A 25557-nucleotide genomic window follows, 5' to 3' on the forward strand; every position below is an offset into this window, starting at 1 on the left:
AGACCAAAGATTACCAGGTAACTTACTTTCAGTTTACGTTACCTCATCTTAAAATCCATTTGCATTGTTTGTCCTTTTAAATCTTTCAACATTATATATATACACACACACACACACATGAATGAGTGGACAAACAAAAGAAAAGAACACTCAATACATTTCATAGGTGCTACATGTATTTAAAACAGTTGGATTCAGTTCTGTGCTACTTTGTGGGCCCCTAACAGAAGCTCAACTCCTTCAGGCCTGAAGGAGTGAGACTCCTGTTAGAGTCCTATGGAAGTTTGAAGTAGTACAGAACGGAATCAGACTGTTTGAAATAATATATATATATATATAATAAATTAATAAATAAATAAAACATATGCACATATACATACATATATGTACATACCTACCCCTACATGTATATACGAGGGACGTTCAATAAGTAATGCCTCTGACCCACTTGCAGTTGTTTGATTGCATGTGCAATCATTTATATCTCTATAGAGTAAGTGGCAAATTACAGCTCTGAATTAATTGTGGTTTCTGATTTACAGGCGTTTGAACTGAGTCAAGTGTGAAATGGATCCTGTTGAGTGTCAAGCAGTGATCCGGTTTTTGTATTTGAAAGGACGCACACCACGGGAGACTTTTGATGAAATGAAAGTAACTTATGGTGATGATGCCTCATCATATGACCTTGTAAAACGCTGGCATCGTGAATTCAAACATGGTCGGAACTCTGTGGAAACAGCTCCCAGATCTGGTCGCCCCCTTCTGCCATTGATGAGGCATCTGTCCGTCAAGTTGAGGCTGCCATTTTGGAAGATCGACGCATAATTATTCGCCAAATAGCCCATGAGGTCAAGATTAGTACCGGGTCTGTGGAAACTATCATTCATGACCATTTGCATATGCAAAAGGTGTCTGCCAGATGGATTCCCAGGTTGCTCACACCTTTCCAGAAGCAAGAACGCGTCGAGTGCTCGAGGGTGAATTTGGAGATGTGCCAAGAAGATGAGTCAAAATTTTTCAAAAGACTGATTACACAGGATGAAATTGGGTCCATCACGATGATCCAGAGACCAAATCCCAGTCAATGAAGAGGAAGCACCGTAACTCACCCCCTCCAAAGAAGGCAAGGGTGCAGCCCTCCGCTGGCAAGGTCATGCTCACAGTCTTCTGGGACCAGGACGGAGTAGTGATGACAGATTTCCTGGCAAAGGGTACCACAATTGCAGGAGCCTATTATGCTTCACTTTTGAAGAAATTAAGAGAAGTTATCAAAATCAAGAGGCGGGGCAAGATCAACAAAGGCATCCTCCTCCTGCAGGACAACGCTCCGGTCCACAACTCGCTTGTCGCCAGATCAGAAGCACAGGCGTATGGCTATGAACTCCTCCCCATTCCCCCTACTTTCCTGACCTTGCACCCTCTGATTTTCACCTCTTCCCAATCATGAAGTTGTTTTTGAAAGGAAAGCGTTTCCCAGATGATGCAGCCTTGATTTCTGAAGTCACGTTGAGGTTGGAGGACCAAGCTGGGTTCTTCTACAAAAACGGTCTCCAGAGCCGCATCAAACGATGGGAGAAATGCGTAACTCTGGGTGGTTCCTATGTAGAAAAAGACTAATAACTGTGCCAAGTTTCGTTGCTCTACTGCTATGGGAAGTGGGTCAGGGACATTACTTATTGAACGCCCCTCGTATACATGCATATATGGGTACAGGACACCAAAAAAACGTTGAACACAATGAGAAACGAAAACATAAACACAAAACCAAGGAAATAGACATTTTTCTTAAACAACGAAAAAATAGAGTACAAGACATACAAAACAAGGAAAATTCCCCTTCTTCAGTCGCCTTTGTTTCATCTACTCCACGTTTCGAAGGTGGAGTAGATATATATATATATATATAGGTGCAGGAGTGGCTGTGTGGTAAGTAGCTTGCTAACCAACCACATGGTTCCGGGTTCAGTCCCACTGCGTGGCATCTTGGGCAAGTGTCTTCTGCTATAGCCCCGGGCCGACCAATGCCTTGTGAGTGGATTTGGTAGACGGAAACTGAAAGAAGCCTGTCGTATATATGTGTGTGTTTGTGTGTCTGTGTTTGTCCCCCTAGCATTGCTTGACAAGCGAAGCTGGTGTGTTTACGTCCCCGTCACTTAGCGGTTCGGCAAAAAAAACCGATAGAATAAGTACTGGGCTTACAAAGAATAAGTCCCGGGGTCGATTCTTGCTCGACTAAAGGCGGTGCTCCAGCATGGCCGCAGTCAAAATGACTGAAACAAGTAAAAGAGTAAAGAGTAAAGAGTATATATATATATCTGGTGTATATATGCATTTCTGTGTGTGTGTATTTAGGTACATGTGTGTGTATGTGTATATACATATATATGTATAAATATGTCACCATTGTCATCACTGATGATGGTTGAGCCATATAGGTGCAAGTTTGGCTGTGTGGTAAGAAGTTTGCTTCTCAACTACATGTCCTGGGTTCAGTCCTATTGCATGGCACCTTGAGAAAGTGATATAGAAAACTGAAAGAAACTTGTCGTGTGTTACTGTCTTCTTGCCTTAACATTGCACGCTGGTTGTAAAGGAGTGCCAGTGTCATGCAAGTGGTGCTCTTTGTTTCCAGTATTCTGTAAAAATATGTCTGATTATGAGGAAATATTACCTTACTTGAAGGTAGTGAGAAAAAATAAAAACTCTGGGTAGTTTGTCTATTTTCTTATTTTCCTCCAAAGGTGTAAAATGAAAGATTTAGGACACAAAATTTTAATTCTATGATTTTCCTGTCTTTTATCTTTTATTTTTCACGTGTTTCAGTCATTAGACTATGGCTATGCTGGAGCACTGCCGTGAAGATTTTTTTTGTCAACAATTTTTTTTCTTTTTGTTCCAATTGATTTTTTTTTTTGACTGATAACAGTTTTTTAAAACAAAATTTGGTTTACAAAAGACAAAAAATATAAATTATTTTTTAATTTTTATTTTACTTTCAGCTGATAACTCTACCAGGGCAGTACTTTTCCTTGTCCTTGCCCTGTATTAAAAGATAGAAATAAAAATTAAATAAAAATAAAAATATAAATATATTGTTGTGAAAATGTAATAAAATAATCTAAATCAATTTATTTTCTATTGAGAAATGTTTACTTTTACATTTTAAAACTGATCTCCCTTGTCTGAGAGGGTTTACATCTTTTACCTGAAAACTTTGCTTTATATAATTCTCATTTCCCCAACAAAAAATGGTTTAATTAATTAATTGATTAATTAATTAATCATACAAATTTTAATTATTGAAATATAGGTCTGGAAAGAAAAGAAAGATGTTAATATCAAAAATTTGTTTCAAGATGAACTCAAAACTTGGCTTTGAGTAATACAAAAATATCTTTATATTGCTTGCCATCTATTTCTATCAACTGGCTCAGGTGGGATGGTTTTAGCAAATTAGAAAACATGTTCATTGAAACAAAGCTCAATCTATTTCAAACCATGACCATCTTGTCTCTGATATTCACATTTTCCCTGTTATAAGGTTTTTTTTACATGGTTCCTAGTCTGAAGATGTTAGAAATGAGCCAGTCAAACAATTATGTAGATATTTCTCTGCTAATTCATTTAGGAGTAAATCTGTTGGATAGCTGAATGTCTCTTCTTAACTGATTCAAGAGTAAATGTCTTATCAGAGAGAGAGCTGGGTGTTTCCTTCATTAATTTATTCAAGCGTAAATGCCTTATAAGACAGAAAGCTGGAGGTATCTTTCATTAATTCATTCAGGAGTAAATGCTTTATTAGTTGGAAAGCTGGATGTCAGCCAATTAGTCAGAAGTAAACAAAGTGATATTCTTGCCTTGATGGTTATAGCAAAGTTTGAACTAATGCCTAGCATCTTAACCAAACAACTAGTTTTTGTTTTTAGTGTGTTTTTTTAAAAGAAGAAGCATATTTATTTATAAGGCTACCATTTTTACTTCAATGTATGCATTACCAACTTTCAATAATTTCTACATCAGAGACTGACAACCAACAGTCCATATTTTTATTACATGTGGCCAATGGGCCACATATATATGATATCTATTGCATATGAAAATACCTCTACACATCACCTATTACCTACTTTTTCATGAGTGGCAATATTTATGTAAACAAAAATTAAAGAAACCATGACACAGAAGACCATCTAAAAATCATCAATTGCTCAGTGGCCCACAAATACATTAATCCTTTTGATACCAACCTGCCTGAGATTGCCCCTGGTTCTATGATACAAATAAAGTTATCTCAATTAAAACCTTCCATCAAAATTTCATGTTAGTTTAAATTCCAGACATCAACTTAATTATTTTAATAAATTCTTCATTATTTTTGCAATAATTGGAACAAAGGTAATATATTTCAGCATAAATATGGCAACAAAAGGGTTAAATTTTTATAAGAAAAGGTCTGAGGCCCTGAGAAAACACTTCAGTGGTTCACTCACTGCTGACCTTTGGTCTACATCCTCTTAATGGTAATTACTCAAGTTGCTAGAAATAAGAGTCAAACTGTCCACAAATCATACTCTTCTGTCTAAAATGGACACAAACCTTCAATCTAACTGACTTAAAATGAAGAAAAGGGAAAACGAAAACGATAAGCAATTTTAAATACTAACTTGGTATGTTTCACAGATCAAATCTGTCAAATTATTTTCTGCTTTTCTTTGTATATGTTCTGAATGAACACCATTAAGAGTGACCCAAGGAACATACATGGGTGGAAGAGGCAAAGCATTAGTTTTCAATGCCATTTGGTGTTCTAAATAGATTCCAGTTGTTCCATTAGCACATGCAATCAGGTTATCTCTTTTACTTATGTGTTTCATAACCTGAAAGGTAAAAAAAGGTGACAACAATATAATTAGTTCATCTATGAGCACAAAAATAAAGTCAAACATGTCAATGTTAATCAATCAATTTCCCTAATGACTAGAGCAAGTTCACAGTCAATGCCTTGGTTGATAAAATAATTAAGGATATGAAGACAGGGAAAGCCCACCCACTCCCACACCCAGCCCATCAGGAATCACTGCTGAGATGCTTCAAACATCTGATGGTGTGGGTTATGGTCTAGTCATCTGTATTGTAAATTAAGTGGTTCACAAAGGAGTCATACCCAATGACTGGTGTAGCAGCACCATAGTCAACTGTTACAAAGGTAAAAGTGATGCTTTCAGTTAGAAATAATTACAGAGGTATCAAACTGTTGGATCAGGTGATGAAAGTTATGGAGAGGGTCATAGCCCAACTAATTAGGGAGAGAGTTAGGCTGGATGAGATGCTGTTTGGTTTATGCAGGAGAAATACCTAGCCAAAGATAAACCTTTGTATTTGGCTTTTGTTGACAGGGAGAAAGCTTTTGACAGGAGTCATCTGATCCCTTATCTGGTGGTCAATGAGGAAACTAGGGATAGACGAGTGGTTAGTGAGAGCTGTACAAGCCATGTACAAGGACACTACCAGTAAGGTGAGGGCTGGCAATGAGTACAGCAAAGAATTCAGGGTACAAGTTGGGGTTCACCAAGTATCAGTCCTCAGCCCCTCTTGTTCATCATAGTCCTCCAGGCAATAACAGAGGAATTCAAGACAGGCTGCCCCAGGGGGCTCCTCTATGCTGTTGACCTTGTTCTTATAGCAGAATCACTACAAGAACTAGGGAAGATCCAGATATGGAAGCAAGGTCTAGAATTGAAGGGTCTTAGAATTAACCTAGCAAAAACCAAAGTCTTAGTAAATAGGAAGGCAGAAAATTAACAAATCTCTTTAGGTAGATTTCCTGCTCGATATGTAGAAACTCCATAAGATGTACCTGGTGTAAGCTTTGGACATGTAAGAGGTGCAGCAATATCAGAGAAAGGTTAAGAGGAAAATAGCTTTTGTGTGTGGAAGATGCACAGCTACAATAAACACTGAAAATGTACAGAAAACAGACTACAACTGCCAGTGGGGTTAGCTGGAGGTAGTAGGTAGCTTCTGTTATCTAGGTGACCAAGTTAGTAGTGGAGGTGGATGCTCCGAGAGCATAGCTGTGAGAATAAGAATAGGTTGGGCAAAGTTCAGAGAGCTCCTACCTCTGCTGGCAACAAAGTGCCTCTTCTTGGAGCAAAAGGCAGATTGTATGATGCCAGTGTACAAACAGCTATGCTACACGGCAGTGAAACATGGGCTATGGCACGTGAAAAGCTCCTTTCGAGTGTTGGGCCTCATGGATGCAATGACTGAGACCTTTGGCATTATGCCATGCTTGAGAAGAAGACCCATCAAGCCAAGTAAAATTGCAGTCACAGCAGATACCAGTGTTGTGCAAATGGCACCTATACCAGTGGCATGTAAAAGCACCCATTACACTCTTGGAGAGGTTGGTGTTAGGAAGGGCATCCAGCTGTAGAAACCATGCCAAATCAGATTGGGATCTGGTGCAGCCTTCCAGCTTGCAAGCCCTGGTCAAACCATCCAACCAATGCTAGCATGGACAACGGCCACTAAATGATGATGATGATATCAATTTGTGTGTGTGTATATATATATATATATATATATATATATATATATATATATATATATATATACATATATATACATACATGTATATATATAGTTAATCCAAACATGAACAAAGAGAAAACACAACAATGCGAAGACATGGAACAAGTATAGTGTTCTTGGACGCTCAGGAAAGGAAAGAAAGAAGGAGGATTTAAGTTATTGAGCAGAGCTCTTCTTCAGAAACATAGAAAAAGGAAAATCCAAGGAAGGGAAGACAGAGGAAAAAATCGCCAACGATAAACACATGGTCACATATTGAAATATGCTGCATATTTTTTCCTCTGTCTTCCCTTCCTTGGATTTTCCATATATATATATATATATATATATATATATAGATACATACGAGGGGTTTCTTTCAGTTTCCGTCTACCAAATCCACTCACAAGGCTTTTGTATCGTCTGTCTGGATGTTTTGTGTTCTTGTCCCATTTTTGATATTCCTTTTCATATATACGTATAAGTATGTATATATATATATATATCATCATCACCATCATAGTTTAACGTCTGCTTTCCATGCTAGCATGGGTTGGACGATTTGACTGAGGTCTGGCGAACCAGATGGCTGCACCAGACTCCAATCTGATCTGGCAGAGTTTCTACAGCTGGATGCCCTTCCTAACGCCAACCACTCTGAGAGTGTAGTGGGTGATTTTACATGCCACCGGCATGAGGGCCAGTCAGGCAGTACTGGCAAGGGCCATGCTCAAATGGTTCTTTTTTTGTGCCATCTGCACAGGAGCCAGTCTAGTGGCACTGGCAACGACCTTGCATGAATGTTTTTTCATGTGCCACCAGCACAAATGCCAGTAAGGCGATGCAGGTAACGAACACGCTCGAATGGTGCTTTTTACGTGCCATCGGCATGGAGGCCAGCTTGTTGCTCTGCTAACGATCACGCTTGTATGGTACTCTTAGCGCTCTATTAGCACAGATGCCAGTCATTGAATTTGATTTCGATTTCACTTGCCGCGACAGGTCATCGCAGGCAGAGTTTAGTGTCCACTGAAGGAAAGGTACGCATAAGTGGGCTGGTTAAAACTTCATGCATTGTTCATCTTTCACATCTTACAGTATGCGTTATAACAACTTTTATCATCACAACTGCTGACTTCGACACCACATCATATTGTTCACAAATCAATCTCACCCGTTACATTTATATAAATTTGATGCACAATATATGGATTTATATAATCCAGTAGTAATCACAAAAGAAGCTTCTGTAGTAGACTCAGCTACAAACAATATAGTAAACCAATACATAGGTATAATGTAGAGTCCTATGCAGTTGAAATCCAGTATATCCAATCAGTGAAAATTATTTCATAAAGTGTATATAGAATATAAAGAAAATCAGAAGGCCTAAGATGAATATATTTATTTATTTCCATAGGATGATGATTGTTTCACAGCCAACATCATGTGAAAATAATGAATTATTTTACATATCTGCACTAGTTTGTATACTATAAATTGCATAATATTATTGTACATTTTAGAAACGAATGCAGATATACAAGGTTAGTTCTTCAGATCAGCAGAATATCAGTATACTGGAGTTGAAAATTGATGTAACCATGATATATTTATCTTCAAAAAGTCAGCGTATTTTCTTAGAATGTCTGCTTTCAGGTAGACATTCCTCAATTTTGATGCAAAATGTTTGATGGAACTTGCTAAACAGTCTACATCAAACAGAATGTTCACATCTATCCTCTTGTCTCCAGACCTCCCACCACATAAGCAAACTGATTTTTCCTTAATGGCATGTTAATTCTGATGAATTGATGAATTTTTTTTCCAGATTATCTACCCTACTTGTTCACATTACTATTAGCTGTTTGTTTAACCTCTCTTGAATTAGCACAACATTAATATATACTTTGTAAAAACATAGCAACAAAGTTTTAGTAAATCATTGCATAAAACTAAACCTAAATGTAGTAAAAAACAAAAAGACTTTAACTGAAATGTTAGTTATATTATTTCCTCCAAAACCCTCTGTAACATATCACATTTTAAAAATATTTACTATATTGAATCTTGCCATAGCGATTGCATATATAAGCTCTAATATATATGGACATTTTCTGATTCTCTAACAAGAAAGAAAAATTTATATAGAATGGATGGTATAAAGGCAAGGGAGCACATCAGAACTATTATGAATAACTAATTTAGGGTTGAAAGTTGTAATGGTTAACTTCCAGCTGTCCATTTGGACTTTCATTACTTTTAGAATATGAAAAATAAAATTCCAGATCTATTTAGTAGGAATCTGGATGTTTGCTATAGGGGTTCTGATCCTGAGCCCAAACTTTCCTAGAATAATTCTTTCTAATTTTGGCAGAAAGCTAATAATTTTGAGGGAAGAGAAATGCTAATTACATCAATCCTAGGAACCAACTGATTTTAATGAGCCCAAAAAGATGAAAGACAAATTTGACCCTGGCTGCATTTGAACTCAGAATGTAAAGAGCTAGAAGAAATACTGTTGAGCATTTTGTCCTGCATGGTAATGATTCAGCCAGTTCACCATTCTAACCTTCCGAGAGTAATGAACTTACATTCTGTCTGGAATAATAAACATCACTTATTCACTAAATATTATAGAAACTTGGATGCTCTCTACTTTTAGAAGGTAAAACGGTGCTGAAATTAAGAGTATAATCTAGATAGTTGCAACTGAAGTTGTTTCTAGAAAAAATATATTTGAGAGATCAAAATTACAAATACTTACCATTTTTACACATTTTTCTGGCTTTTGAATTTTAAACATGCATGTTTCCAAATCATAAATAAACTTTACATAAATGTTAGGGTCTTCTAAAACGTGTATTGCACAGGTCTACAAAACAGAAAAAGCAATTTTAAAATATTGGTTTCTTTCAACTAGGTACAAAACTCTAAAGAAAATAGGATATTATGAAACAATATAAATATTGTGATTTTAGCAACAAAGCAGAAGTAAAACTTCAGCAAAGAATCAAAACTGAGCTAGATTCTTAGTTCACTATAGGACTGGACCATACCTTTAGTTTATTACAAAAACTATAGAGTATTCTTAATTAATTATAAGCTTATCACTTACACTTTACATTTGTTGCTATGAGTTTGAAAATAATGATTTCTTTCAAGTGGATAAGAGAGAAGACAGCCAGGAATACAGAAAAGAATCAAAATTTGTATATATTCTGGGAAGACCAAAGGTTTGAATTATGCTAAATCATTGGAAAGAAGTCTGTTCAAAATGACATTGGCATCTTTCTTAATGGTTATTCAACAAGGAATTTGAGTCATATAGTGAAAATCTTCTTTGAGTAGAACCCAACAAAGGCAGTAACTACTAAGGTTACCACAGAAATCACTAATTATGAAATTAGGGACCTAAAAGCTGTAAGTTCATCTACGATAGTTACAGGGATGCTAAATGTACCAGGTTTCATACTCTACAAGCTTCTACATTAATTAAGTAATGACTGGCAGAGCAGTGTTATTATAAACTACAATAAAGGTTTGTATAAAAGAGATGAGTTTACAAAAGGTTCAGATTAATGTATGAGATTAGTTGAAAGGGATTCGTAAAGATGCTAGAGCAAGATGGGGGGGGGGGTAGTTTCAATAACATTGTTTGGATTTATTTAGGGTTTAGAACTACAAGAGCAATAGTTCAACTATATTTCATGATTATAGGCTGAGAAAACTTTCTGTAGTCTGGTGGGAGAGCAAAATTTTCAAAAATAGACTAGACTACCAGTGACCTGTTGGGTCACCAGTAGTTCAAGGTACCCAAAAAAACTGCATATCTCAGGAATCCATGGTCTGGTTTATGTGAAACTCCTGTTATTCCATGTGTATTCACATTTCAACGATACCTTACTTTCAAAGCATTTCCCCATTATACACTGGTTTGGCTATTTATAAAAGTACCTGAAAAAACAGCACATCTCAGTAACCTGTGGTCCGATTTACACAAAACTTGGTTTATTCTGTTTGTATTCACATGATCATCCAATTCATGATGTCTCCTGCTTTTGTTTCTTTCCCTCTGTTTCACCAGATGCTCAGCTCTTCAAGTGTCCAATTCCTGATCTCTCCTGCTACTGTCTCTTTCCCTCTGATCCACCGGATACTCAGCCCTTGCTTTATCAGTCTCATCAACTCTTATACTCACATGCCTGTCCCAATCTTGGGTAAATATTTCATAAAGAACCCATTGGTCCTCTGGTGTGAAATAATTTTTTCCACGGGTTTTTTCGAGTGCATTCAAAGTATTTCACCTCCAAACCCACTGCAAGCCACTTTCTTCCAGAAAAGAAAGTGAGGAGGGGTTGTGGGGACCTCACAGTTTCCCACCAACAATTTTATTTTGTGTTTTTTTTTCTTTTCCAGGTTATTTTGCATGCTTTCAATGAATGTGACATCGAAATCACACGTAAAGAGCTCCTTTCTCCAGAAAAGGAAAGATTTAGTTGCTATTTCTTGCTCAGCCTGCTACCATGTAACAGCTATTTATGGTCTTTTATTGCAAATAGCTTGTTACGTGGTAGCAGAGCATGTTAGAAATAGCAGCCAAATCTTTGGTGATGAGATACGTTTTCACACTGAGGTCTTTTACAAAATATTTACCTTATTTTTAAAGTCATTTTCACTTTAAAATATTTTTTAAATATGCCAAAAAAAATTTTTGTAATGGTATTTACTTGAAAATAATTTTTAAAACGATTAAACTATTGTCTGTTTAAAGAAAGCTAAAATATAAATACTTACTGTACAAATAACTTACATGTTTAAAATCACTTTCACTTAAAAATATTTGTAAATGATTAAAATATTCTGTTTAACAAAAGTGAAAATAGAAACTTTTAATGTAAAAAACAATTCATATATTTTTCCGTTGGCAAGTTAAAGTCACTAATACTTTTACCCATTGTAATGTGTCTAATCGAAAGGTTAGAGTTTTTTTTCCTTTACAGGATTAATTTATTTTCTGAGTATTTTCCTGTTATGCACTGTTTTGGGTATTTATACCTCCAAAGCCCCCAGTATCGCCAAAACCAGTTGTCCAATTTATGCAAAACTTGTTTTATTCCGTTTGTATTTACACTTCAGGGGAATCTTAATTCATAGTATTTTCCCATTATGCACCAGTTTGGCTGTGTAACATTGCAAGCAAGCAAGAGTGAAGTTCATTTTCAATATAATATAGATGAATGTCTCATGAGGACATTTCAAGTCATATCGAATAGTGATGTGAAAAAGGTTAGGGCAGGCAATTAATTTATATAATATTGGTTTCTTCAGTATCTCAGACCTGTATTTTCATCATAGTTCTTGAGGTATAAATGAAGAATTGAATTCCTCAGGAACTTTCATATGCTGAATCTAATTCTAGAATCTGTTCAGGTGATGTAGAAAAAGTTCCATGGAAGGATAGACTGGAGTTAATAGGGTCAAAGACCAAATTATTAATCAGCAACACAAAGCACAAAAACCCAGTGATAACTTAAAAGTGCTTTTGCATTATTTGTAGAAAGGTGATAAGCAGAAATATAATAACAATAATAATATGTATTTGGTGTGTTCAATGAATAAAGAAAAGGTAACATGGGGTCAGAATGACAAAACAATAATGAGCTTAGACAAACACTAGATGTACAGGAGATTCCATTAAACAAAATCCTTTTATTGTCCAGATCTCTTGCTAGTTGTAGTAGTTTCTTTTATCTAAGAATTAGTGATGAAAGTAGAAGTGAAAGTAAAGAAGTGGTGTTAGTAGGTGAAATTTCAGAGCTCTGTTCTTGCATTGGCAACAAAGGATATCTTTTTCGATATAAAAGACACAAAAGACATAGTTGCTGTCATGTAACCTCAAATAAAAAGATGAAAGGGAGCACAGGGTCGAGAGGGGTGTCAATAAGCTATTCTGTAAAACTCCTCTCACCCATACCAGCAGACAAAAATAGGTGTTAAAAGACTATTCCCAATGATTTTCATTAAGCAGAGGCAAGGTTAATTTTGTACAATATACACAACTGCAATATGAACCACTACAACATAAACTATTACAATATATGAGGGTGGGCTGAAAAGTTCCTGACTTTAGGTAAAAAAAATATAAGAGGATCAGTTAATCATGATTTTACTCAACATATTATTTTTTTAATTATTTCTATTATTTATTTTTACTCTGTGGTATCTAACATGTCCAAGCAACAAGAAAGTATTTATACTACAGCTTGATCTGCTAGAAATTACATCAAATCTCATGTTTTCATCTTGAGAAAAAAAAAGATGGATACAAGTTGTATGTCTAGGACTACATTATTCAATCTGTGTTTCCTTTTTTTAATAATGTAGTCCTGGATATATTATGTCTGATAAAAAGACAGGTTGATTATAATTATAATAACAGGTTGGTCATAGATGGATTACTTTTGATCAAAAATAAGCACTTAATTACAGGTGTGCCAAGTTGCTGAGATCTAGGTATCTGTGTCCATAGACACAGCACAGCCATAGTGACAAGATGTAAGCCTCTACATCACAGTTTACTGTCTTTACCTTCTGAACTCAGTCATTTGCACAGTGTTAAGTAGGATATGCTATATTTCTTTTTTTGAGTTTTCTTTCCTTTGAAAAATCAAATTTGGCAAACCTAAAATGCTTTCATAAATGGAAATCTGAATTAAAGTTTTCAAAATTATGAATTGAAATTTGAACTTGAATAGTAATAGAATGTTTTTCTGTTTTTCAATTCTTGTTTTTTTTTTTTTTTGACAAACGTTAAAATTTTCATTTTACTTTAATTTTTTTTTTCAATTTATGAAAAAGTTTTATCCATTTTCAAGATCAAAAATATTGAAAACTAAAAAACATAATTTGAACAAAATAAAATGAAAGCAAATGTCTTCTATGGTTAGGAAAAAAAATCACATTTTGGCATTAGTCTTAAAGAATTGGTAAACCTACTAAGTTCAAGTGATATATGTTAGGAATTTGATGAGACTGACCTCTAAAATATTCACTGAGCATTCCTCAGCACCATGCTGACAAGTGAATTTCCAACTTTTACCATCCTTCTGCTCCTGGAAAAAAAAAAAAAAAAAATAATAAAAACCTTTCAACCAGATTAATAATGATTTCTGATTTAGGCATAAGTCAAACAATTTTGAGGGGAATGGGGGTTAGTGATACTACTGAACCCAGTACTAAACTGATACTTTATTTTATCAGCCCTGAAAGGAGGAAAAATAAAGCTGACCTTGGTGGGTTAGAATGTAGAGAGCCTGAACAAACAATTTTTTCTGATACCTTAATAATTTTTCTACCTTACCACTTTTGGTTTCTATTTTATACACAACTCCACTAATTTTGAGATGAGAGTGTTAGTTGATACCATCAGCCCCAGTACTTGACTGGTATTTTATTTTATCAACTTTAGAGGGATGAAAGACAAGGTGGACCTTGATGTGAAAGAAATAGCAAAAGGTATTGATTTTCCTGATGCTCTAACAATTCTCCAAGCTCATCACCTTCCAACCAGATTAATAGTACATGGTAAAAACTTATAATCTGTGAAAATATACATACAGTTAACAATATTATTATATTGACTTTTCATTTATTTTGTGGTGTCAAAATTTTAATCACACAACAGCAAACTTGGTCATTTGCAGTGGAACTGTATCAATGTGCAGTGGGACGATGAAGATTTTGCTGCCTCACAAAATAAATCAATAGTGAATATAACAATTTTTGTGTTAATACATGACACCTCTTTAGCATTTAAACTGGCCATACTCGAACCCAATCTTCTACCTGTTTCTGTTCAAACTGACCAGATCTAGTTTCTCACACCTTCCCCACAATGTCATTCTAAAAATAAATACTTACATCATTGCAATCTTTTTTCTAGAAGATGATGTGCAATTAATTCAAAACGGTGTGAATAAATAAGTATTACATTTGACAGAATAATCTGAATGCTAAAGGGTTCAATGACTTTTCCATGATGTAACTACTTCCATTTCCAAAAATGATCTCAGTTGTAGTCACTTGCCAAACAAATACAACTTTGAGGTTAGGGTTGGCTAACTCCTTATTTAAAAATATGATAGAAAGATAATCTTGCTGGCTGTCATTAAAAACTGATGGGGAAATAGGTTTCTACAAAATGGTTTCTCCTCTGCATCATCCTTAGTGAAAATGAAATCTCTAATGGTGAGTTTTAAAGGCCTATTAATGGTTATAAGACATATCTATTTTATAACAAGGAATATTAAATGAAGTATAACTTTAAAACAAGGAGAATTATCTACAAAAAATTACTTACATAAGCATTTCCATATGGCACCAAGCCAAGGTTGATAATTGATTTAAGTTTTATGAAAGTAGGAAACAACTGCTTAATGATGAAGTTTTGGCAATCAGGACAGAGGGCTTCATAATAGAGAGTAAAATTAACGAGTTGATTACGAGACTTCCACGCTGCACATTGATTCAATACCTGAAAATTTATTTAAAAAAAAATAAAATGAAAAGAAAGTAAAACAGAAAATTTATTATGAACTGGACACCATAAGAAATACAGTTGTTGTAGGTTTCCTAATAATAGTAAATAAAATTATGTAAATTTGTCCCAAGGAGTGTTCAAGGACTTAGCATTTAGGAGTATTTAAGTGCTTAGCCCTCGTTTCATGGTATTAACTCTATTGTTGATAGTTCTTGATGTTTCAAATACTTTCTTCTTATGAAAAGGAAAACATTAAAAACTTGGATGAGATAAAAGAAATTTTTATACTTGGAAGGCATTATTACATGCAAGAAATCATTATCTAGTGATTGTTGTAGAATTAATCATACAAATGCCGCTGCTGCCATTTAAAGTTCACTTTTCCATGTTTGCATGGATCAGATGGAATTTGTTAAAGTAAAATTTTTACAGTTGGAACTCCTTTTTCTTGTCAGCCTTCATTTGTTTCCAGGTAGGGTAATATTTCCCCATGGCCAGACATGTTTTCCACAGAAGACTGGAAATGAAGTACATCATTCACATGATGATAATGTTCATTTACAACCTTCATGTGATATCTAGACAAGGGTATACATGCACACATGAGAGGCTGCTTTTAATTTCCACCAATCAGATCCACTCACAAGATCTTGGTCAGCTATAGTAGAAGACATCTGACCAAGGTGCCATGCAGTGAGGCTGTATCCAAGACCACTCAGTTGGGAAACAAGCTGCTAAACTACACAACCATAAAAGACAAGTACATATATATCAGCCCCCTTCTATTCATCATAGTCCTCCAGGCAATAACAGAGGAATTTAAGATGGGTTGTCCCTGGGAGCTCCTCTATGCCGATGACCTAGGCCTTGTAGCAGAATTGCTACTGGAACTAGAGAAGAAATTTCGTGTGTGGCAGCTAGGTTTAGAATCAAAAGGCCTTAGAGTCAATGTAGCAAAGACCAAAGTTCTAGTAAGTAGGAAGGCAAACTCACCACACACCCCTTCAGGTAGGTGGCCCTGCTCGATCTGTAGAAAAGGTGTAGGTAGAAACTCCATAAGATGTACCCAGTGTAAGCTATGGACACATAAGAGGTGCAGCAATATCAAAGGAAAATTAACCGAGAAGATAGCTTTCGTGTGCGGCAGATGCACAGGGGCAATTGACACCATTGCTACTCAGAAAACAGATTCCATCACACTCCAGGGGAAGAAACTAGAAGTATTTGATAGTTTCTGCTACCTAGGTGACCAAGTTAGTAGTGGGGGGTGGATGCTCAGAGAGCGTTACCACTAGAATAAGAATAGCTTGGGCAAAGTTTAGGAAGCTTCTCCCCCTACTGGCGACAAAGGGTCTCTCGCTCAGAGTGAAAGGTAGGTTGTACGATGCATGTGTGTGAACTGCCATGCTTCATAGCAGTGAAACGTGGGCTGTGACTGCGGAGGACATGCGTAGGCTTGAAAGAAATGAAGCTAGCATGATCCGCTGGATGTGTAATATCAGTGTCCATGCACGACAGAGTGTAAGTATCCTGAGAGAAATGTTGGACATAAGAAGCATTGGATGCAGCATGCAGGAGAGATGATTGTGTTGGTACGGTCATGTACTAAGGATGGACGAGGAGAGATGTGTGAAGAAGTGCCACTCCCAAACTGTTGAAGGAACCTGGGGTAGAGGCAGACCCAGGAAGACATGGGACGAGGTGGTCAAGCATGACCTTCATACTTTGAGCCTCACAGAGGCTATGACGAAAGACCGAGACCTCTGGAGATATGCTGTAACTTCGAAGACCCGACAAATGAAGTAGAGTGACTCGCTGTTCTTGAGGATTTGAAGACCCAACAAATGAAGTGAGTTCATGCTTGCAGGACAGCCTGCTGCGCTGACCTTGGATCATAGAGTGACTCCCTGTTCTTGAGGAGACCTGTTGAGTCAAGTTCGTCAACATAAAAAATTCGAATGGTAATTGTAGTTAAGATACCAGTGCTGGTGACACGTAAAAGCACTGTTCAAGCGTAGCAGTTACTGGCGTCCGTGTCGGTGACACATAAAAGCATAAACTGATCATGGCCATTTGCCAGCCTGCGCTGGCTCCTGTGCCGGTGGCCCCTAAAAAGCACCCACTACACTCACGGAGTGGTTGGCGTTAGGAAGGGCATCCAGCTATAGAAACACTGCCAAATCAGACTGGAGCCTGGTGCAGCCTCCATGGCTTACCAGACCCCGGTCGAACCGTCCAACTCATGCTTGCATGGAAAACGGACGTTAAATGATGATGATGATGATGATGATATATATATATATATATATATATATATATATATATATATATATATATATATATATATGTGTAAATGTGCATAGAATAATATATCAGTTGAATAAAGTTAAAACATGGTCTGGTTTTCACATTTCTTATTATGAAATGCTAAAAAAATATTTTTTTTTTACAATGTTGAAGTAAAACATTAAAAAAATATTTTATAATGTTCATAAAGTTCTATTAGCACTTTCATATGTTTATAGTAATCATCAGATTTCAAAATGTATTTGACTGACAGTTGAGTTCTTGACAACTGTAGTAAAATGACTAACTTCTTTCTTTTGGAACCTCTTAGAATGCTCCAACAAGCCGAATTTTTGGAATATGGTTTTGACCAATCTGTATGCAGCTTAGACATCATGTTTGCTGGGTGTACCAATATTGCTGGTATAGATCCTGCCTTTATTTTAACCAATTAGCTTGCAGTTTACATGTAATGGTATTATGAGTGAGCAAACTTAATTGGTTTTTATCATTTTTATTTCAATTGGTGGGAGTCTTCTGTAATTTGTTTATATTCATATGTTAAAGATATTTTCTAATCCACATCATTAACTGGTTGTTATTTCCATTCAGAACAGGTTTGAACATTTTGCTAAACCGTTTTTCTTCTATCTTTCTTCCAACTTCACTTGTGTTATGTAGTTTGTGGAAAAGAAAAAGATTAGAAACATTTTCTGATCATAAGTCTCAATATGTTTGCTCAATGGAATTTGGTGAACATTGGTGTTCCAGATTTGTTGTCTGTGGACTCGTGAGCATTCCAATAATACAATCCCTGTCTCGCCAATTGCATTCTGTTGTTTTGGGCAGATGTGACAGGAAATCAATGAAACTGGGTATGTGATTACATAGTGGTTTTAGGAAATGTCAGTGAGGTTGCTCAGATGATGTGTAGGACAGGCTGAACTATCTATAATGGGTCTTAGTTTAAGGCCTTTTGGTTGTAGTGGTTTTATGTATTCACTACCTTGTTCCTTTATAGCATTTTGCATTTCTTTTGACTTATGTATTTTAGGTAAGCCCTAGAAGTTGCTGGATTTTGACTCAAAATTGGTAATATAGTCTCTTTCATTAGAAGTGAGGGAGTTATGTTTTGAGACTAAATAATTGAGTTTCTTCATCATGTGGTGGTCAATATTTGAGAGTATTTCATGGTAGAACAACCAGTTAATGATGTAGATTAAAAAATATCTCTAACATGAATATAAACAAATTACAGAATATCGGTACACCAGGAAAACTGTGATATTTAAGCTACATGCAGATTGGTCAAATAGCTATTCTAAAAATTCAGCTTGTTGGAGCATTCTAAGAGGTAATATAGTTATCAAGAACTCAACTGTCAGCAAAACACATTTGAAATCTAATGATTACTCTACGTATGAAAGCAATAATTTAACTCTATGAGCATTACAAAATATTTTTTCTAATGTTTTATTGTGTCTGGGGAGAATTATTCTCTTTTAGTGCCTTCTTAATTTAACAGACTCACTGGTCTTATTTCCACTCATTTACTTATTTATTTTTACTACTATTTTCATTGTGTCTTGCTACCTTTTCAATAGTCGTTAACTCTGTTATTGGCACTGCATTCTTTTTCTGTTTGTTTGTGCGCATTTGTCAGTGTGCATGCACATACACATATGTATGTGTGTGTGTGCATGTATGTGTGCGTGCATGTATATGTGTATGCATAAGCACATGTTTGTATGTATGTACCCTGCATGTATGTGTGTGTGTATGCATATATATATATATATGTATGCATGTGTGCTCGTTTGTATGTATGTATTCTGCATATCCATGTGCTTGTGTGTTCATGTTTGTGTGTGCATATCTCAGAGAGTGCAGATGCATTCCACCAATGCTACACATACATACATACATATGTGTATACACATGCACTCTGAAGCACACAAAAAAATTAATCTGGTGAATGTGTTAAATAATAAGGCACTAAAAGAGAATGACTCTCCCCAGACACAATACAATAAATATGTTATGTGTTATGCACACAAAATATATGAACTGAAATGAATAAAAAAACACTGTATATTTTAAATTGGAAATGAAGTTACAGAAAGATACAGGCATGTAAAATAAAACATACATCTTCTCGTTCATCTGTCTCTCTGCAAATATGATTAACATGAAACAAAAGGGTAATGAGAAGGAAAAGAAAAAGATAATGAAACAAAAGTTTGTCCAAGGAAAAGTTTAAAGTCTGATAAATTCACAGAAAAACGAAAACAAACTAAAAAAAATAATAACTCGCATTTATTGTGTTTGCCACCCTTCCTCAACTAGCCTCTCGCTTCTCTCAGGTTGCCCACCGGCACCGACGCTGCGCATGCAGACCCCTTCCGACTGTGCCAAAAGCTCAATCGCAAACTAATTGAAGACGATATTTCTCTAGTCTCAAGCGAGTGCTCAACAACAGGGTCGATTCTTCCACACGTGTGCCCCTCTGGGTCCGCTCATTTTTGTAAGGGCTGTTGATGTTACTCGATCAGTCCACTCGCCCTTCAATGTCTGCTACTTGGATGGCTCGGCTCAGTCTGTAGTAAGAGACCTTCAGCAGGTCACAACTACCTTTATCTCTATATCTACCTCCTTTCACATGACTTAGTAGTAAGCAGTAACCAAAAACTAGAAATTCTCTAACAAACTAACATTTGTATTCTATTTACAACTTGATGAAATTGTGAATAGGTAATGGTTGAATTAAAGTTGCGTAGACTATAAACTATTTCTTCTGTCAATTTATTTCCAAGAATCCTGAAACCATTTACGCAACTCGCAGCTTTTCTTTAAATACAACCTTTTCAACTTTACTCAAGCTGCCTCGACCAAACTTATTAAACCTGTCATTGTATGTTAATGTAACTAAGTTTTTTTTTTTAATCCGTACGAAAATGACCTGCATCGATAAATAGTCATATTTTCATGCAGGAAGAAGACAACTTGGCTAATCGTCTTAAAACATACACTCATTAAGTAATGCAGTTAGCTGACGGGATGTTCAAGGCCCGAACGTTTTCGATCAGTAGTCTACTCGTTCAAGACTGATCTGAGGTTAATCAATAAAATATGCATTCAAACAAAATATTTCAACGATAGAAATGCTTTTGTTTCAAATGATTTCTCTTTACTTAGACACGCAACCAAATTTGTAAGGGATTACTTATTTATATACATAATCGAACATGTTGTTATCCATCTCAGACGGGTGGAAGTTAGGTTCGTAATGGATTTGAAGAATGCAACGTAAGACAGAAGACAACGCCAAAAACTTTAATGCATCTCCGTCATCTCGACATCCCTAATTAAAACAGAAATAAAATATCTAAGAATATTCTCTTTATCTCCCCTATTACTAATGTTACAGCTGTTCTCTCCATACATAAACATATATCACTTACTTTACATTTGTCGGCTATCTCTTGCGAAGAACACCAAACACTGGGCGGCACATTGCAGTCCGTTGGAAATGTCTCCGACATCAGATTACCAGCTAGCATTATTAGACTGATAAAAGCTATCATCATGTTAAGTGGAAGGAAAGCCATGACTGAAATGAAATAGGTCAATGAGAGAAGGAAAAGACTTCAAGTCAACTGCTTTTATTTTCAATAATAATGATGTTCTTAGTTGCATACACACACCCGTGTGCGTGTCTGTACCTTTAAAATGTTATTAGAAACATTTCTCGACATAGTTACAATATTTGAAAAAAAAATTTTCTTCAATTAAAATTATTAATTATATTTAAAGATTTATTAAAAAAAAAAAGAAAGATTGACGCATCTGACGGTCTGTGTTGATCTGTATTTTTTTTTTCATCTTTTACTTGTTTCAGTCAGTAAACTACGACCATGCTGGGGCACCGCCTTAAAGAATTTTAGTCAAATAAAATCAACTCCAGTACTTATAATTTTCTAAAGCCTGGAACTTATTCTATCGACTCCCTTTGCTGAATCGCTAAGGCACAGGGACGTAAGCACACCAACACCGGTAGCCAAGCGGCGGTGGGAGACACACACACACGACGAGTTTCTTTCAATTTCCGTCTACCAAATCCACTCACAAGCCTTTGGTCAGCCCAAAGCTATAGTAGAAGACACTTGCTCAAGGAGCCATGCAGTAGGACTGAACCTAGAACCATGTGGTGGGAAGAAAACCTGATGGGTTTTTTCTATATAATTAATAATTTATAATTTAAGAATTTTTTCAAATATGCTTGTGTGTGTGTATGCATTATGTAGAATCTAAAGTGCTAGAGGTGTGAAATGTGTGGCTGCATATGCCTTTCCAAGGCTGGGTATGTCGATCATCTGAAGTTCCATGAAAGTCCCATATATGCAACAACCTTCCTCCTAAACATGTAGATTCAATGTGTGTTGGCATGGTTTCTATGGCTGGATGCTCTTCCTAACACCTACTGCTTTACAGAGTATGCTGGGTGCTTTTATGTGGCACTGCATGGGCACTTTTACATGGTGTTGCACAAGCACTTTTACGTGACACTGCCATGAGTGCTTTTTACCACCAGAGGGACCAGTATTAACACTTCTGCTGTGGAGTACAGGTCTTCTTGAATACTGCATTTTTGACTCTGAGGAAAAAAAAATATTTACAAATGTTCACTACCTTACAAAAACTATATCAGCTAAACAAATGACCTTCTCTAAAAACACTATTTCAGAATACTACCACCATTCTCTTTGAGCATGTAAAAGATGAATTTAGCTGGGGTAAAATGAATAAGACAAGTAAATTTGCCTCTTCAATTCTTCAGAATTACATTTGGAGAAAGACTCGTACACATCAATATCCATCCTTAGACATAAGAAAAATCAGAAATGCAACAAAAATTTTAAATATTTAAGTCAAATGAAAGAGAATGGGAAAATGACACATGAAATGAAATTAACTAATCTCAACAAAATCTAAAACTTCAATATAAAATATTCTCTATAGTTTCTTCATGGTCTACTGAAGTGGCCCCCTTCTCGTTATATTTACACACCATGCAATTAAAGAATAGAAATTGAAGTTAGCCATGATTCATTTTGCTCTAATTTAGACCTTTCTTTTGAAGATTGAAAATTATCAAATTAGACATTAGTGTGGGAAATCCAATAGAGAAAAGAATATAGTTAAACACCAAAAATTATCCAGATATTTTAATAGTAACAATTGGATCAAAGTTGAGGAAAAAGTTCTTGAAAAATAAAGTAACTGTCTCCAGGTGAGGCTCATGTGGGTGCTTGGCTGTTCCAATGCCTCAGCCCCCACCATTGCCTGTGGTAATGCCGCGTGCATGTTGGCTTGCGTTAGTAGGTCCTGTTGAACCATGTGGTGTGTGACCAATTGAATCAATGTGTTTTTTCCTTTCTTTGTTCCTCTTTTATCACTTTTTCTCTCCTGGTTTTGGTTTGTATTTTTAATGTGGTTTTGTATTATGAATATATCATATACATATGTGTTATATTCCAACAAAAATAGGTTTCATTAGTCGCCACCTAACTGTTTCAAAATCTTTCAACTTCAACAATAACAACTAAACTGAACAATTTTTACTTCGAAAGAGGATGCTACAGTACAAACTGATGATGCAATACCTGCAATGTAATGATTTCAAACAAGTAGGGAGAAAATAAACAAGAAATCAAACATTACTTATTTTGCCCGGGTTACCATATTTCTAAATGAAAATTCGTCTATGTTTCTGATGGTGTGGATTGCAATAATGTCGGAATTTGATGTGAAAATAATATGGTTGGGTGGGGAACAGGTAATTCACGCACCTTGGCCTTTGTTTCCTCATACGTTTTGCCAGATCTATGAAAAAGGTTTTCACAACAAATTTTGATATAATCGTTATCTAGTTGTCTGAACAATATATCTGGAAAATTTAATGAAAAGCATGCATTTTTCCGAAGGCTATGAAGAAACAAAGTCGATTATATCAAAATTAAAACAATTTTGAAGTATTCTAATTTTATTGTCAACATTAATGAAATGTATCGAACTTAGTTTTTAATTCAATTATTTAGAAAGTAGAAAAGACGCGCGAATAATACGAATCGAAGCAAACGAACGTCGCGTGACTTCTTCCTTCTTTACATTCTCTCCATTCCGAAGTCATGAAATAAACAGCGTTTGAACTTCCGGCGAGAAGCGGAAGTTGTTATTTCTCCAACACATGTTTTAATCGACGGCGTAAATTGCGGCTTTTCTCTTCTTTATTCTCGTGTTTTTCCTTTCGAGGTTCTTCATAAGCTGAAAGGGAACATGGTCAAAGTACAGTTTCGTGAAGCCGATGTGGCTAAGAAAATGTAAGTCTTCCATTTGAAATCCATTATTGGGACTCTTCATTATAATATTGCAATTCCACCGTATAATGATGTTTACTCTCCAAATAAACACAATAACAATTTAAAAAAAGATTTCTTTGACTCTAATTAAAATTACTATTTCTTTTATACTGTTTGACAAGTCTAGTTAATCAGATTATTGTTAATTCAAGAATATAAAAATAATACGTTTATTTTTGTTAAAGATAAATGTTAACAAGACGTACCAAGTGCGCCCCGAACCCACGTCTCCTGGCGCTGTTTTTATATCTTCTATTTTCATCGTCCATATTTACAGTCGATATATAACATGTATTTCTTTCGGATTTTGTCGGGCAACACATTTGATTCCTTTCATTTGCAATGTCTTCATATTGTGCATGAAAAAATTCTGGTCAAAATTGCTTTGTGGTTTTGCCAAGAATGTTGCTCAAGTTAATCCTAAAACTCAGGTTTTGACAATGTGATTGCTAAGAATAATAATCCCTTCTACTATAGACAGAGGGCCTGAAATTTTTGCGGAGGGGGTCTAGTCGATTACGTCGATCCCAGTGCACAATTAGTACTCATTTTATCAATTCTAAAAGGATGAAAAACAGTCTACCTCGGCGGAATTTGAATTCAGAACGTAAAGACGTGTGAGGTGTCCGATGTAAAGACGTCCGGTGTGCTAATAATCGTTTTTTCTAAAATAAACAAGAACTTTTAGGGAAAGGAGTATAGTCTTTAGGCTATCCTTCGTCTTTTAACTTAAATCAACCCTAGTATTTGGCAGATACTTATTTGGGTTAATGTTGACATTATTACCAAGAAACGAAATCGGAAAAAAAAAAAAAAATTAGTGCAACAGGTGTTAAAAAAGGTGTAGAAAACGAATCTGAAAGCAAAAATGTGCAGAGAGCAATGGGGGTGGGAAGAGACCTTTGGAAAATTCACAAGATCCGATGTTTTTCCCTCGTAACTTTGAGGAAAATCGATATCTTTCCAAGAAACGAATCTGAAATAAAAAAAATGCGTGGAAATCAACGAGGGCTGGGGGAACTTCGAAAAATTCACAAGACTCAAGTCTTTCCCTCGTAACTTTGAGGAAAATATAAACTTGGATGCTAAACATCTCTTTGAAGGGTTTGAGTCCTTACTTCTACTATACACACACACACACACACACACACACATGATAGGATGAAAGGCAAATATCAATCTTTGTGAGATGGCTGTAACTAAATATTAAGAAGGTATTTTGTTTGCTCCACTACTAACTCTGGAAGAATCGTTAGCATGCCGGGAAAAATGCTTAGTGGCATTTCGTCCTGCTTTACTTTCTGAGTTCAAATTCCATCGAAGTCAGCTTTGCCTTTTCGTCCTTTTGGGAAACCAATATGACCTTTTAATTATTCCCACTTTGCATTTTCAAGCATAATTTTGTTAGTAAACGTTTATTGTTCTAGAAACCCAAAATTTGTTGCATTTCTCTGATATGGTTAACTGACAGTTCCACAGTGGATTTGTCAGCGAGGTCATAGAAGTGTGATGAATCTGTTTGGCATTATCATAAAAAATAAACAAAAACGACAGTAACAGCTTTTTGTGTATCCTTTAATATTTAAAATGACTCTTCTACAATATAATTATTGCAGTTTCAGCAATGATCTTTCTGTCAATTTATATATATATATATATATATATATATATTACCAATAACAAACAAGAGGATGTGCACAAGGAATGTATGAGTTTGACACTCAGTAAAAAGAGAGT

The 25557-nt window shown here is 35.7% G+C and overlaps 2 protein-coding genes across 5 annotated transcripts in view; one reads left to right on the forward strand and one right to left on the reverse strand.

Moving 5' to 3' along the window:
* Positions 1-2917: 2917 nt before the first annotated feature.
* LOC115213858 (gamma-interferon-inducible lysosomal thiol reductase) lies at positions 2918-24129 on the reverse strand. 3 transcript variants are annotated; one of them, XM_029782799.2, is made up of 7 exons: positions 24027-24129; positions 20863-21011; positions 14936-15109; positions 13614-13688; positions 9341-9448; positions 4665-4877; positions 2918-3040 (listed from the first exon to the last, which is right to left on the reverse strand). In XM_029782799.2, the coding sequence occupies exons 2-7, from the start codon at positions 21007-21009 to the stop codon at positions 2996-2998; spliced, it is 762 nt and encodes a 253-aa protein (XP_029638659.1). In that variant the 5' UTR covers positions 21010-21011; positions 24027-24129; the 3' UTR covers positions 2918-2995. The 3 variants fall into 3 exon arrangements, with proteins under 3 accessions (XP_029638659.1, XP_036360788.1, XP_036360789.1); XM_036504895.1 differs by lacking the exon at positions 24027-24129 and adding an exon at positions 23123-23415; XM_036504896.1 differs by lacking the exon at positions 24027-24129 and adding an exon at positions 23251-23414.
* Positions 23589-25557, forward strand: part of LOC115213857 (DNA-directed RNA polymerase III subunit RPC1) — a 208632-nt gene continuing 206663 nt past the window's right edge. Inside the window, exon 1 of one of the 2 annotated variants that reach the window (XM_029782797.2) lies at positions 23589-23781. In XM_029782797.2, the coding sequence (XP_029638657.1) occupies positions 23738-23781 (44 nt within the window). In that variant the 5' untranslated portion in view covers positions 23589-23737. The remainder of the gene's footprint in view (positions 23782-25557) is intronic. The other variant, XM_036504894.1, reaches the window with a different exon arrangement.

This window comes from Octopus sinensis, linkage group LG7 (genome assembly GCF_006345805.1).
Source record: "Octopus sinensis linkage group LG7, ASM634580v1, whole genome shotgun sequence".
NCBI classification, from domain to species: domain Eukaryota; kingdom Metazoa; phylum Mollusca; class Cephalopoda; order Octopoda; family Octopodidae; genus Octopus; species Octopus sinensis.